General features: G+C 50.5%; 1 protein-coding gene across 1 annotated transcript in view; it reads right to left on the bottom strand.

Annotated features, from left to right (window-relative positions):
- Positions 1–14,083, bottom strand: part of LOC117479225 (glutamate receptor ionotropic, kainate 5-like) — a 154,017-nt gene that overhangs the window by 27,880 nt on the left and 112,054 nt on the right. The window contains 1 exon segment of the mRNA XM_034126249.1: positions 12,756–12,929. Coding sequence (XP_033982140.1) covers positions 12,756–12,929 — 174 coding nt within the window.

Genomic DNA, 14,083 nt, shown 5'->3' with positions numbered 1-14,083 from the left:
TCAGAGACACCAGAGACACCAGAGACACCAGAGACACCAGAGACACCAGAGACACCAGAGACATCAGAGACACCAGAGACATCAGAGACACCAGAGACACCAGAGACACCAGAGACATCAGAGACACCAGAGAGACACAAGAGACATCAGAGACACCAGAGACACGAGAGACACCAGAGACACCAGAGACACGAGAGACACCAGAGACACGAGAGACACCAGAGACACGAGAGACACCAGAGACACCAGAGACACGAGAGACATCAGACACGAGAGACATCAGAGACACGAGAGACACCAGAGACACGAGAGACACCAGAGACACGAGAGACACCAGAGACACGAGAGACACCAGAGACACGAGAGACACCAGAGACACGAGAGACACCAGAGACACCAGAGACACGAGAGACACCAGAGACACGAGAGAAATCAGACATGAGATACATCAGAGAGACGAGAGACACCAGAGACACGAGAGACACCAGAGACACGAGAGACACCAGAGACATCAGAGACACGAGAGACACCAGAGACACGAGAGACACCAGAGACACCAGAGACACCAGACACCAGAGACACGAGAGACACGAGAGACACCAGAGACACCAGACACCAGAGACACCAGAGACACCAGAGACACCAGAGACATCAGAGACACCAGAGACACGAGAGACATCAGAGACACGAGAGACACCAGAGACACCAGAGACATCAGAGACACGAGAGACATCAGAGACACGAGAGACATCAGAGACACGAGAGACATCAGAGACACCAGAGACATGAGAGACATCAGAGACACCAGAGACACGAGAGACACCAGAGACACGAGAGACACCAGAGACACCAGAGACACCAGAGACACCAGAGACACCAGAGACACCGAGACACCAACGAGAGACACCAGAGACACCAGAGACACGAGAGACATCAGAGACACGAGAGACACCAGAGACACCAGAGACATCAGAGACACGAGAGACATCAGAGACACGAGAGACATCAGAGACACGAGAGACATCAGAGACACGAGAGACACCAGAGACACGAGAGACACCAGAGACACCAGAGACACGAGAGACACCAGAGACACCAGAGACACCAGAGACACCAGAGACACCAGAGACACCAGAGACAAGAGAGACATCAGAGACAGAGACACCAGAGACATCAGAGACACGAGAGACATCAGAGACACGAGAGACATCAGAGACACGAGAGATACCAGAGACACGAGAGACACCAGAGACACGAGAGACATCAGAGACACCAGAGACACGAGAGACATCAGAGACACGAGAGACATCAGAGACACGAGAGACACCAGAGACATCAGAGATACGAGAGACATCAGAGACACCAGAGACACCAGAGACACAAGAGACATCAGAGACACGAGAGACATCAGAGACACCAGAGACACCAGAGACATCAGAGACACGAGAGACATCAGAGACACAAGAGACATCAGAGACACGAGAGACACCAGAGACATCAGAGACACCAGAGACACCAGAGACACCAGAGACACCAGAGACACCAGAGGCACCAGAGACACGAGAAACACCATAGACACGAGAGACACCAGAGACACGAGAGACATCAGAGGCACGAGAGACATCAGAGGCACGAGAGACACGAGAGACACCAGAGACACCAGAGACACCAGAGACACCAGAGACACCAGAGACACCAGAGACATCAGAGACACGAGAGACATCAGAGACACGAGAGACATCAGAGACACGAGAGACACCAGAGACATCAGAGACACGAGAGACACGAGAGACACCAGAGACATCAGAGACACCAGAGACACCAGAGACACGAGAGACATCAGAGACACCAGAGACACGAGAGACATCAGAGACACGAGAGACATCAGAGACACAAGAGACACCAGAGACACGAGAGACATCAGAGACACCAGAGACACGAGAGACATCAGAGACACGAGAGACATCAGAGACACAAGAGACATCAGAGACACGAGAGACATCAGAGACACGAGAGACACCAGAGACATCAGAGACACCAGAGACACCAGAGACACCAGAGGCACCAGAGACACGAGAAACACCATAGACACCAGAGACACCAGAGACACGAGAGACATCAGAGACACGAGAGACATCAGAGACACGAGAGACACCAGAGACATCAGAGACACGAGAGACATCAGAGACACGAGAGACATCAGAGACACGAGAGACATCAGAGACACGAGAGACACCAGAGACATCAGAGACACGAGAGACATCAGAGGCACGAGAAACACGAGAGACACGAGAGACACCAGAGACACCAGAGACACGAGAGACACGAGAGACACCAGAGACACCAGAGACACCAGAGACACCAGAGACACCAGAGACACGAGAGACACCAGAGACACCAGAGACACCAGAGACACCAGAGACACCAGAGACACCAGAGACACGAGAGACATCAGAGACACCAGAGACACGAGAGACACCAGAGACACGAGAGACACCAGAGACACGAGAGACACCAGAGACACCAGAGACACGAGAGACATCAGACACGAGAGACATCAGAGACACGAGAGACACCAGAGACACCAGAGACACCAGAGACACCAGAGACACCAGAGACACGAGAGACACCAGAGACACGAGAGACACCAGAGACACGAGAGACACGAGAGACACCAGAGACACGAGAGACATCAGACATGAGATACATCAGAGAGACGAGAGACACCAGAGACACCAGAGACATCAGAGACACGAGAGACACCAGAGACACGAGAGACACCAGAGACACCAGAGACACCAGACACCAGAGACACGAGAGACACGAGAGACACCAGAGACACCAGACACCAGAGACACGAGAGACACCAGAGACACGAGAGACACCAGAGACACGAGAGACACCAGAGACATGAGAGACATCAGAGACACCAGAGACACGAGAGACATCAGAGACACCAGAGACACGAGAGACATCAGAGACACGAGAGACACCAGAGACACCAGAGACATCAGAGACACGAGAGACATCAGAGACACGAGAGACATCAGAGACACGAGAGACATCAGAGACACGAGAGACACCAGAGACATGAGAGACATCAGAGACACCAGAGACACGAGAGACACCAGAGACACGAGAGACACCAGAGACACCAGAGACACCAGAGACACCAGAGACACCAGAGACACGAGAGACACCAGAGACACGAGAGACATCAGAGACACGAGGGACACCAGAGACACCAGAGACATCAGAGACACGAGAGACATCAGAGACACGAGAGACATCAGAGACACGAGAGACATCAGAGACACGAGAGACACCAGAGACACGAGAGACATCAGAGACACCAGAGACACGAGAGACACCAGAGACACGAGAGACATCAGAGACACGAGAGACACCAGAGACACCAGAGACACCAGAGACAAGAGAGACATCAGAGACAGAGACACCAGAGACATCAGAGACACGAGAGACATCAGAGACACGAGAGACATCAGAGACACGAGAGATACCAGAGACACGAGAGACACCAGAGACACGAGAGACATCAGAGACACCAGAGACACGAGAGACATCAGAGACAGGAGAGACATCAGAGACACGAGAGACACCAGAGACATCAGAGATACGAGAGACATCAGAGACACGAGAGACACCAGAGACACGAGAGACATCAGAGATACGAGAGACATCAGAGACACCAGAGACACCAGAGACATCAGAGACACGAGAGACATCAGAGACACCAGAGACATCAGAGACACGAGAGACATCAGAGACACGAGAGACATCAGAGACACGAGAGACACCAGAGACATCAGAGACACCAGAGACACCAGAGACACCAGAGACACCAGAGACACCAGAGGCACCAGAGACACGAGAAACACCATAGACACGAGAGACACCAGAGACACGAGAGACATCAGAGGCACGAGAGACATCAGAGGCACGAGAGACACGAGAGACACGAGAGACACCAGAGACACCAGAGACACCAGAGACATCAGAGACACCAGAGACACGAGAGACATCAGAGACACGAGAGACATCAGAGACACAAGAGACATCAGAGACACGAGAGACATCAGAGACACGAGAGACACCAGAGACATCAGAGACACGAGAGACACCAGAGACACCAGAGACACCAGAGACACGAGAACACCATAACACCAGAGACACCAGAGACACGAGAGACATCATACATAGACACCAGAGACCCAGAGACACCAGAGACACCAGAGACACAGAGACACGAGAAACACCATAGACACCAGAGACACCAGAGGCACGAGAGACATCAGAGGCACGAGAGACACGAGAGACACCAGAGACACCAGAGACACCAGAGACACCAGAGACACCAGAGACACCAGAGACATCAGAGACACGAGAGACATCAGAGACACGAGAGACACCAGAGACACCAGAGACACCAGAGACACCAGAGACACCAGAGACACGAGAGACATCAGAGACACGAGAGACATCAGAGACACCAGAGACACCAGAGACATCAGAGACACGAGAGACATCAGAGGCACGAGAGACACGAGAGACACCAGAGACACAGAGACACCAGAGACACGAGAGACACGAGAGACACCAGAGACACCAGAGACACGAGAGACATCAGAGACACGAGAGACATCAGAGACACGAGAGACATCAGAGACACCAGAGACACCAGAGACATCAGAGACACGAGAGACATCAGAGGCACGAGAGACACGAGAGACACCAGAGACACAAGAGACACCAGAGACACCAGAGACACCAGAGACACCAGAGACACGAGAGACACGAGAGACACCAGAGACACCAGAGACACCAGAGACACCAGAGACACCAGAGACACCAGAGACACGAGAGACACCAGAGACACCAGAGACACCAGAGACACAAGAGGCACCAGAGACACGAGAGACACCAGAGACACGAGAGACACCAGAGACACGAGAGACACCAGAGACACGAGAGACACCAGAGACACCAGAGACACCAGAGACACCAGAGACATCAGAGACACCAGAGACACCAGAGACACGAGAGACACGAGAGACACGAGAGACATCAGAGACACCAGAGACACCAGAGACACCAGAGACACCAGAGACACGAGAGACACCAGAGACACCAGAGACACCAGAGACACCAGAGACACCAGAGACACGAGAGACATCAGAGACACGAGAGACATCAGAGACACGAGAGACACGAGAGACACCAGAGACACGAGAGACACCAGAGACACGAGAGACACCAGAGACACGAGAGACACCAGAGACACCAGAGACACGAGAGACACCAGAGACACGAGAGACACCAGAGACACCAGAGACACGAGAGACATCAGAGACATCAGAGACACGAGAGACACGAGAGACACCAGAGACACCAGAGACACCAGAGACACCAGAGACACCAGAGACACCAGAGGCACCAGAGACACGAGAAACACCATAGACACGAGAGACACCAGAGACACGAGAGACACGAGAGACACCAGAGACACCAGAGACACGAGAGACACGAGAGACACCAGAGACACCAGAGACACGAGAGACATCAGAGACACGAGAGACACCAGAGACACGAGAGACACCAGAGACACCAGAGACACGAGAGACATCAGAGACCCGAGAGACACCAGAGACACCAGAGACACCAGAGACACCAGAGACACCAGAGACACGAGAGACATCAGAGACACCAGAGACACCAGAGACACCAGAGACACGAGAGACACCAGAGACACCAGAGACACGAGAGACACCAGAGACACGAGAGACACCAGAGACACCAGAGACACGAGAGACACGAGAGACATCAGAGACATCAGAGACACGAGAGACACGAGAGACACGAGAGACACCAGAGACACCAGAGACACCAGAGACACCAGAGACACCAGAGGCACCAGAGACACGAGAAACACCATAGACACGAGAGACACCAGAGACACGAGAGACACGAGAGACACCAGAGACACGAGAGACACCAGAGACACCAGAGACACGAGAGACATCAGAGACACGAGAGACACCAGAGACACCAGAGACACCAGAGACACCAGAGACACCAGAGACACCAGAGACACGAGAGACATCAGAGACAAGAGAACTGTTTTACATTCAAACTGCTGTGAAATATGTACGGTCAGTATAAGGGGGAGGAGAGGAGGAGAGGAGGAGGGGAGAAGAGGAGAGGGGAGTAGAGGAGGAGAGGAGAGGGGAGTAGAGGAGGAGAGGAGGAGGGGAGTAGAGGAGGAGAGGAGAGGGGAGTAGAGGAGGAGAGGAGAGGGGAGGGGAGGAGAGGAGGAGAGGAGGAGAGGAGGAGGGGAGGAGGGGAGGAGAGTAGAGGAGAGGGGAGTAGAGGAGGAGAGGAGAGGAGAGGGGAGGAGAGAGGAGGAGGAGGAGAGGAGGAGGGGAGGAGAGGAGAGGAGAGGAGAGGGGAGTAGAGGAGGAGAGGAGAGGGGAGTAGAGGAGGAGAGGAGAGGAGAGGGGAGTAGAGGAGGAGAGGAGAGGAGGAGTGGAGGAGTGGAGGAGAGGAGAGGGGAGTAGAGGAGGAGAGGAGGAGAGGAGAGGGGAGTAGAGGAGGAGAGGAGGAGAGGAGGAGTGGAGGAGTGGAGGAGAGGAGAGGAGAGGGGAGTAGAGGAGGAGAGGAGAGGAGGAGTGGAGTAGAGGAGGAGAGGAGAGGGGAGTAGAGGAGGAGAGGAGGAGAGGAGAGGGGAGTAGAGGAGGAGAGGAGGAGAGGAGGAGAGGAGGAGTGGAGGAGTGGAGGAGAGGAGAGGAGAGGGGAGTAGAGGAGGAGAGGAGAGGAGAACTGGAGTTACATTTGAAGACAAGCTGCTGCGAAGAACACTGTTCAAAAATGTAATAACATGTTTTACAAGGAATCAAAATAAAAGGAAAATTAGGAATAAAATAAACCACAAATGAAATCAAATAGGTAAAGGACAACACCTTCTAAAGCTTCACATATGGGATTTATGAAGTTTGTTTTCTGCCTAATGTTAGCTTTTTATTCTGGTGTTGCATTTACACTTCAAACATCAGAAAGAGGTGTTAATATGTGGAGATGATCCTGCTGAACTAAAGGTGTGAGTATCATGTGTTTGGTAACGTTCTTATTTTCTGACATTTTCCAATCCAATGGAACAATCCCATTGCTTTGTTGAGGGAGCCCTAACATCTGGGTCTGCCTGGTGTAATGTAACTAAGTACATTTACTCAAGTATTGTACTTAAGTAAAAAATATTGGTATTTGTATTTTAAATGGGTATTTTTATATTATGCTACTTTATACTTTCATTCCACTACATTTTGTTTACATATATAGTTAGTTGTTACTTAGGTTACAGATTTAGGTTCTTATGATAAATACATGTTATGTAACCATATTATCATAGGTTAATCTTGTTGTAGGTCAAGTAATTCAAATACTGTAAACCATACATTTTGAAGTGATGAACACATTAATGCATCAATAATTATAATACAATAATTTAAAATACATGTTTTTTCAATGTGCCATTCTTTATAACGAGTACTTTTACTTTTACATGGATATAAGGGTCTCCCTCGCCCTCTCTTCGGCCAATCAGACCACATCTCAGTGCTGCTGCTGCCTGCTTACAAGCAGAAACTGAAACGGGCAGACCGGTGACACGGACTATACAGCGCTGGAGTGAGGAGTCAGACTCGCTCTGCAGCACTGCTTTGAATCTACTGAGTGGTGTGTGTTTGAGGACAATAATATCAACACACACACGGACACGGTCATCTGCTACATTGGGAAATGCATCGATGATGTGGTACCGAAGGTTACTGTACTACAGTGACGTGCGGTGAGGTTCATGGCTGGTGAGGCACTGACTCACTGAGTCACATTTACAAATATTATATTTTGACCTTAATCGAAATATTCGGTTATTTTCAAAAGCTTTTTTAGTCTGATGCTTCGATTCATTTTAAACAGACCGTTCAACAAAAGGATTATCCTGCTGGACAACAATCTCTATTACTTTTTTGTAAAAGTCCTCCTTATCTTCCTGTAGTTTAAAAAGTCTAGTTTGTTGTTTGTGTCTACCGTCTCTGCGTAGAATAACAGTAGCAACAAGAACCTGTGGGCTCACGTGCGCCCCCTTCAGTGCGGCAGAGGTTATGGCTGCCTCCCCTGGTGCTTTTTTCATTGTCGTTGTATGGTGAGACCAGCGAGCCTAAATATCATATATACGTGAAATAAGTTCTTTAGAGACTATGGATGGCGAGGATAAATGTAATAAAGGGATCTACAAACATTACATTGTTGACCTACAGTGAGATGGTAACAGGCATGCGCTTAGGGCCCGCTTTCCAGCCAGTTTCTGTGGGGTGATGCATTCTGAGGTGAGGCAGAGCTCATCTGTGCCTCACCTCACCCCACAGTAACTGGCTTGAGCGCGCTCACAAAATAAGTGGCCGCGCTAAATTAGTGCCCGTGCTCCAGCAAGTTACTGTGGGCTTACGAGAGGCAGAGCACGTCCCTGCCTCTCTTCTCATCGCTCCCGTAGCGGAGCTCGGCAAATGTGCTGATTTTGACTATAAAAAGTGATTGGAATCATACAGAAATCACACTTACAACACAGATCAGTGGAGACATTTTATTATTATTACTATTTAGTTTTTCTTTAGTTGTTTTTCCGTTACATTGGAGTATGACAGGTGAGGCTCTGCCTCCCCTGCCTCCCCTAACTGCACGTCGCTGCTGTACTAACATTCCCGAATCAAAAGCCGGCGAGGTGGAGATTCAGAGGAGTACAAGAAATTGAGGTATGAACTCCGGAGAGCTATTAGCAGTGCAAAGAGACAATACAGAGACAAAGTGGAGTCTGACTTCAAAGGCTGTAACACCCAGAATATGTGGGCGGGACTAAGAACAATGACAGATTACAGCGGGGGGTGCTGCGGGTCTGTCTGCGTGCGCATCTCTCCCAGATGAGCTGAACTGTTTTTGTTGTTCGATTTGAGAGCAGCCAGGCTGTGGGTGCAGAGGACCAGGAGCCCTGCCCTTTTGTTTTAAACAGGGCAGATGTGTGTAAATCCTTTAAAAGGGTTAACCCACACAAGGCTCCTGGACCTGATGGCATCCCTGGCCGTGTTCTCAGGGTGTGTGCAGTTCAGCTGGCAGAGGTGTTCACAGACATCTTCAACAGGTCCCTGTTGCAGTCTGTAGTCCCCACATGCTTCAAACACTCCACTATCGTTCCTGTCCCCAAAAAGACAATAATCACCTGCCCCAACGACTACCGCCCAGTAGCACTCACCTCCATCATCATGAAGTGCTTTGAGCGGTTAGTCAAATCATTCATCACCTCCTCCCTCCCTGACTCTCTGGACCCCCTGCAGTTTGCCTACAGAGCAAACAGGTCCACAGACGACGCCATAGCCCTCACCCTCCACACTGCCCTCTCACACCTGGACCCGAAGAACAGGAACACATATGTGAGAATGCTGTTCATTGACTACAGTTCAGCATTCAATACCATTGTGCCCTCCAAGCTGGCCATCAAGCTCAGAGAGCTCGGGCTCAACAGCGCCCTCTGTGACTGGATCCTGAACTTCTTGACGGGCAGACCCCAGGCAGTGCGGGTGGGAAACATCACATCCTCCACCCTGATCCTCAACACCGGTGCCCCTCAAGGCTGCGTGCTCAGCCCTCTCCTCTACTCCCTGTTCACTCACGACTGCGTGGCCACACACAGCTCCAACACCATCGTGAAGTTTGCTGACGACTCGACCGTCATCGGCCAGATCACAGACGATGACGAGACGGCGTACAGAGAGGAGGTCGAAAACCTGACATCTTGGTGCCAGGATAACAACCTCCATCTCAACGTCAGCAAAATCAAGGAGCTGATTGTGGACTACAGGAAGCAGAGAAGAGAGGGACACGCCCCCATCGCCATCAATGGGACTACGGTGGAGAGAGTCAGCAGCTTCGGGTTCCTCGGTGTCCACATCACTGAGGACCTGACATGGTCTCTTCACACCACCACCATCACCAAAAGAGCTCGACAGCGGCTCTTCTTCCTCCGCAGGTTGAGGAGGTTCAACACGGACTCCAGGATACTCTAGAACTTCTACAGGTGCACCATAGAGAGCATCCTGACCTTCTACAGGTGCACCATAGAGAGCATCCTGACCTTCTACAGGTGCACCATAGAGGGGATCCTGACCTTCTACAGGTGCACCATAGAGGGGATCCTGACCTTCTACAGGTGCACCATAGAGAGCATCCTGACCTTCTACAGGTGCACCATAGAGGGGATCCTGACCTTCTACAGGTGCACCATAGAGAGGATCCTGACCTTCTACAGGTGCACCATAGAGAGCATCCTGACCTTCTACAGGTGCACCATAGAGGGGATCCTGACCTTCTACAGGTGCACCATAGAGAGGATCCTGACCTTCTACAGGTGCACCATAGAGAGCATCCTGACCTACAGGTGCACCATAGAGAGCATCCTGACCTTCTACAGGTGCACCTTATGGGGCATTTCCACCATGGCGCGGAGCGCGGTTTAAGCGTGCCGTGTCGTGCCGGGCCCGTTTTTGGTTGCGCTTCCACAGTGCGATGGCCACCCTCTTCTTTAGAGGTATACACTTGCGGAATGCTGTGTCCCTCCATCGCTGGCCGCAGTTTGTTGCACAGGTAGACGTAGGTTTCCTCTGACATCCTGAAGTTCTCCACCCACTGAGTGTCTGTGAAAGATGGAACAATCACACCCCACCACTCGGTAGCTCGGTCGAGCATCCAAACACATGGTCTGCGGCGGCGACCTAACTTCTTAAATACACAAACAAAAGCATACATATTTTAATACGTAAAAGTGGTAGCTACAATTAATTAAATACTTGAAACACTTTGGTCGTATAGTGAGCGTGAAACACATTGCTAGTTAGCGAACGTTAGCTTACCGAGTAGCGTTGAGTCGTGCTGGAGTAGTCTCTGCCGCATTGTAGGATTGCCATAAGTCTCCCATGAGCTTCTTCTGTATTACGTCTTGCTATAAGCCGCCTTTTCCGAAACAAAGTGTTCCTTCTTGCTGTGATAAAAAAACACGTACACAGAAACAAGGAAACGATGGCATCCACATCCTCCATTGTTGCGTGTTTTGTGAGTTGTGTCGCATTGAAGATGACGTCACGGCAGTTGTATGCAGCGTCGCTCCGCCCGCCAAAAAGCCGATCGCCCCGCCTACACTGCGTTACTATAGTAACTACCCCAGTTCCTAAACTGTAATGGAAGCGCAGCATGAAGTGAGCCGGCCCTAACAAGGCCCACCGCGGCCTAGCAGTACCGAGCGAGGCCGACCGTGTGGTGGAAATGCGCCATTAGAGAGCATCCTGACCTTCTACAGGTGCACCATAGAGAGGATCCTGACCTTCTACAGGTGCACCATAGAGAGGATCCTGACCTTCTACAGGTGCACCATAGAGAGGATCCTGACCTTCTACAGGTGCACCATAGAGAGCATCCTGACCTTCTACAGGTGCACCATAGAGAGCATCCTGACCTTCTACAGGTGCACCATAGAGAGCATCCTGACCTTCTACAGGTGCACCATAGAGAGCATCCTGACCTTCTACAGGTGCACCATAGAGAGCATCCTGACCTTCTACAGGTGCACCATAGAGAGCATCCTGACCTTCTACAGGTGCTCCATAGAGAGCATTCTGACCTTCTACAGGTGCACCGTAGAGAGCATCCTGACTGGCTGCATCACGGCCTGGTACGGCAGTTGCACCGCCCTCAACTGTAAGACTTTACAGAGGGTGGTGAAACTGCACAGAACATCACCAGGACGGAGCTGCCACCCATGGAGGACCTCTACTCAGGAAGAAAGCCCTCAGGATTATAAAGACCCCCATCATCCCAGCCACAAACTGTTCTGTCTGCTGCCGTCTGGCAGGGGGTACCGCAGCATCAGGACTAAAACCACCAGATTCAGGGACAGTTTTATCCCACAGGCCATAACAATGTTACAACATACATAACATTCATCTGTTTGCAACTCACATTTATCGTGTATATCAGTGTTCCAATTGCTGTATATAGACTATTCTGCACAGTTTCTATCATATTCTGTTTCTATTATATTCTATTTTATTTTCTTGTACTATTTTGTCTGTTTGTTGTGTTGCACTGTTGAAGGAGCCTGTGACCTAAGATTTGTCATAGCTACACCGTAGCTATGCACACATGACAATAAAAGCCTTGAAACTTGAAACTAAAGTATATTTTGATGATAATACTTTTGTACCGTTACCTAAACGTGAAAGCAGGACTGTTTCTTGTTACTTAGTATTTGTACACTGTAGTCTTGCTACTTTTACTAAAGTAAATCCTTTCAGGGCTTCTTCCACCTCTGGTTGGTGGCCGTCGCTCAGGAAGTACAATTAGAAAGCTCTTTGTAAATGGTTTCATTTGTCATTTGTTGGAGAGGCCCCCTGGTGGCAGAAAATGAAGTACTGCATGTATAATTGTAAACTGTGAACACAGAGAAACTTCATTTTTTGTTTACATTTTTTGTCACGGAGAGATGATGAGATGAATGCGGGGGTACGATGGGGGGGTATGATGCGGGGGTACAATGCGGGGGTACGATGGGGGGGTACGATGCAGGGGTACGATGGGGGGGTACGATGGGGGGGTACGATGGGGGGTACGATGTGGGGGTATGATGGTGGGGTACGCACCACACCCCGCTGACGCAGCGGGTGGAGAGGGCTCGGGGCATGATCTCTGACCCCTGCTGCATGAAGCCCCCCACCGGGAACCACAGACTGTTCCCCAGCGTGTACTGGTTCTCCAGAACATTCCTCCGCTCCCGCAGGCAGGGGTGGGGGTTGTACCACTCATAGGGGCTGAGCCTGAGGGGGGGCACAATGAGTCAGAATAGAGACAGATTAGACTTTACTACAGACACATCCACCATTTGACTTCTTCTACTATTAATTGTAAGTCGCTTTGGATAAAAGCGCCAGCTATATGCAATGTAATGTCATTCATTCATTTAAAGCAGCGGTTTTCAAAGTGTGAGGCGGGCCTCCCTGGGGGGGCGCCAGAGAGCTTCAGGGGAGGCGCAGCATGAGAATAAAATAACGAGAAAAAGACGAGTAAAGTGTCACTTGCACACTTTTGGCTTTCTGTGGAGACCGAGGTCCCCCACCTCGCCAAAAAGGCTTTAAAAGTGCTCATTCCCTTCACCTCCACCCAGGGGCAGACTGGCCATCTGTGTGTTCTGGAGAATCACAGAACGGCCGGTCGTCAGCGGGCCGTTGACGGCCGGCTCGGTTCGCTGGCGGCCGGCACCGCCCTTTATTTGTTATGTTTTTAAACGGCATCATTTAAGTTGCGCTGACAGGCGACAGAGGTCCGTTCAGCGGGCCGTTTCCACGCAGCGAGGCTCCCCCCCCCCCCACTTTGATCAAAAGCAAAGGCTGCAGCCAGAGTATGATCTGCGTTTATTCCTGTCTACATTGCATCCCCGCATCATCCGCCTGTGTGCATCAAAGACGCACTCATTGTTCCCACTAAAGTAGGGGTGAGTGTAATAAGGAGGCAAAGCTGAGGTTCAGTGTGTTGCCGGGAGCATATTAGGATTTATCCACCATGTTGAAAATGTTAAAAATGTTTAAAACATAAAGATAAAAAGGTTTTTAAAAGTTGTTGCTTAATGTTTTAAAGAGGTGACGCTACTCAGTCAGTGAGTCAGCACGATAGATTCAAACTCACACAGAGACGAGACAAGACGAGAGAAACAGTCGGAGTCATTTCAAATGGTGTGCTCAAAAAAGAGAAAGGTAGACAGAGAAAACAGAGCATTTCATGACATGTTCTCGTACTGGACCTCTTTGAAATGCAATTGAATGCCCCTGCATTATAGCAACAACAACAGTAATTATAATAATAGCAATAATAATTGGGAGTGGGGGCGCGGCTGTTCTTATGTTCTCTGAGGGAAGGCTCTCCTTCCCACACTTTGAAAACCCCTGATTTAAAGCACTCGGTTCTAAACACATGA

The sequence above is a fragment of the Trematomus bernacchii genome, unplaced genomic scaffold, assembly GCF_902827165.1.
Source record: "Trematomus bernacchii unplaced genomic scaffold, fTreBer1.1, whole genome shotgun sequence".
Taxonomy (NCBI): Eukaryota; Metazoa; Chordata; class Actinopteri; order Perciformes; family Nototheniidae; genus Trematomus; species Trematomus bernacchii.
The sequence above is the reverse complement of the archived record's forward strand: the minus strand, read 5'-3'. Positions and strand labels throughout refer to the sequence as shown.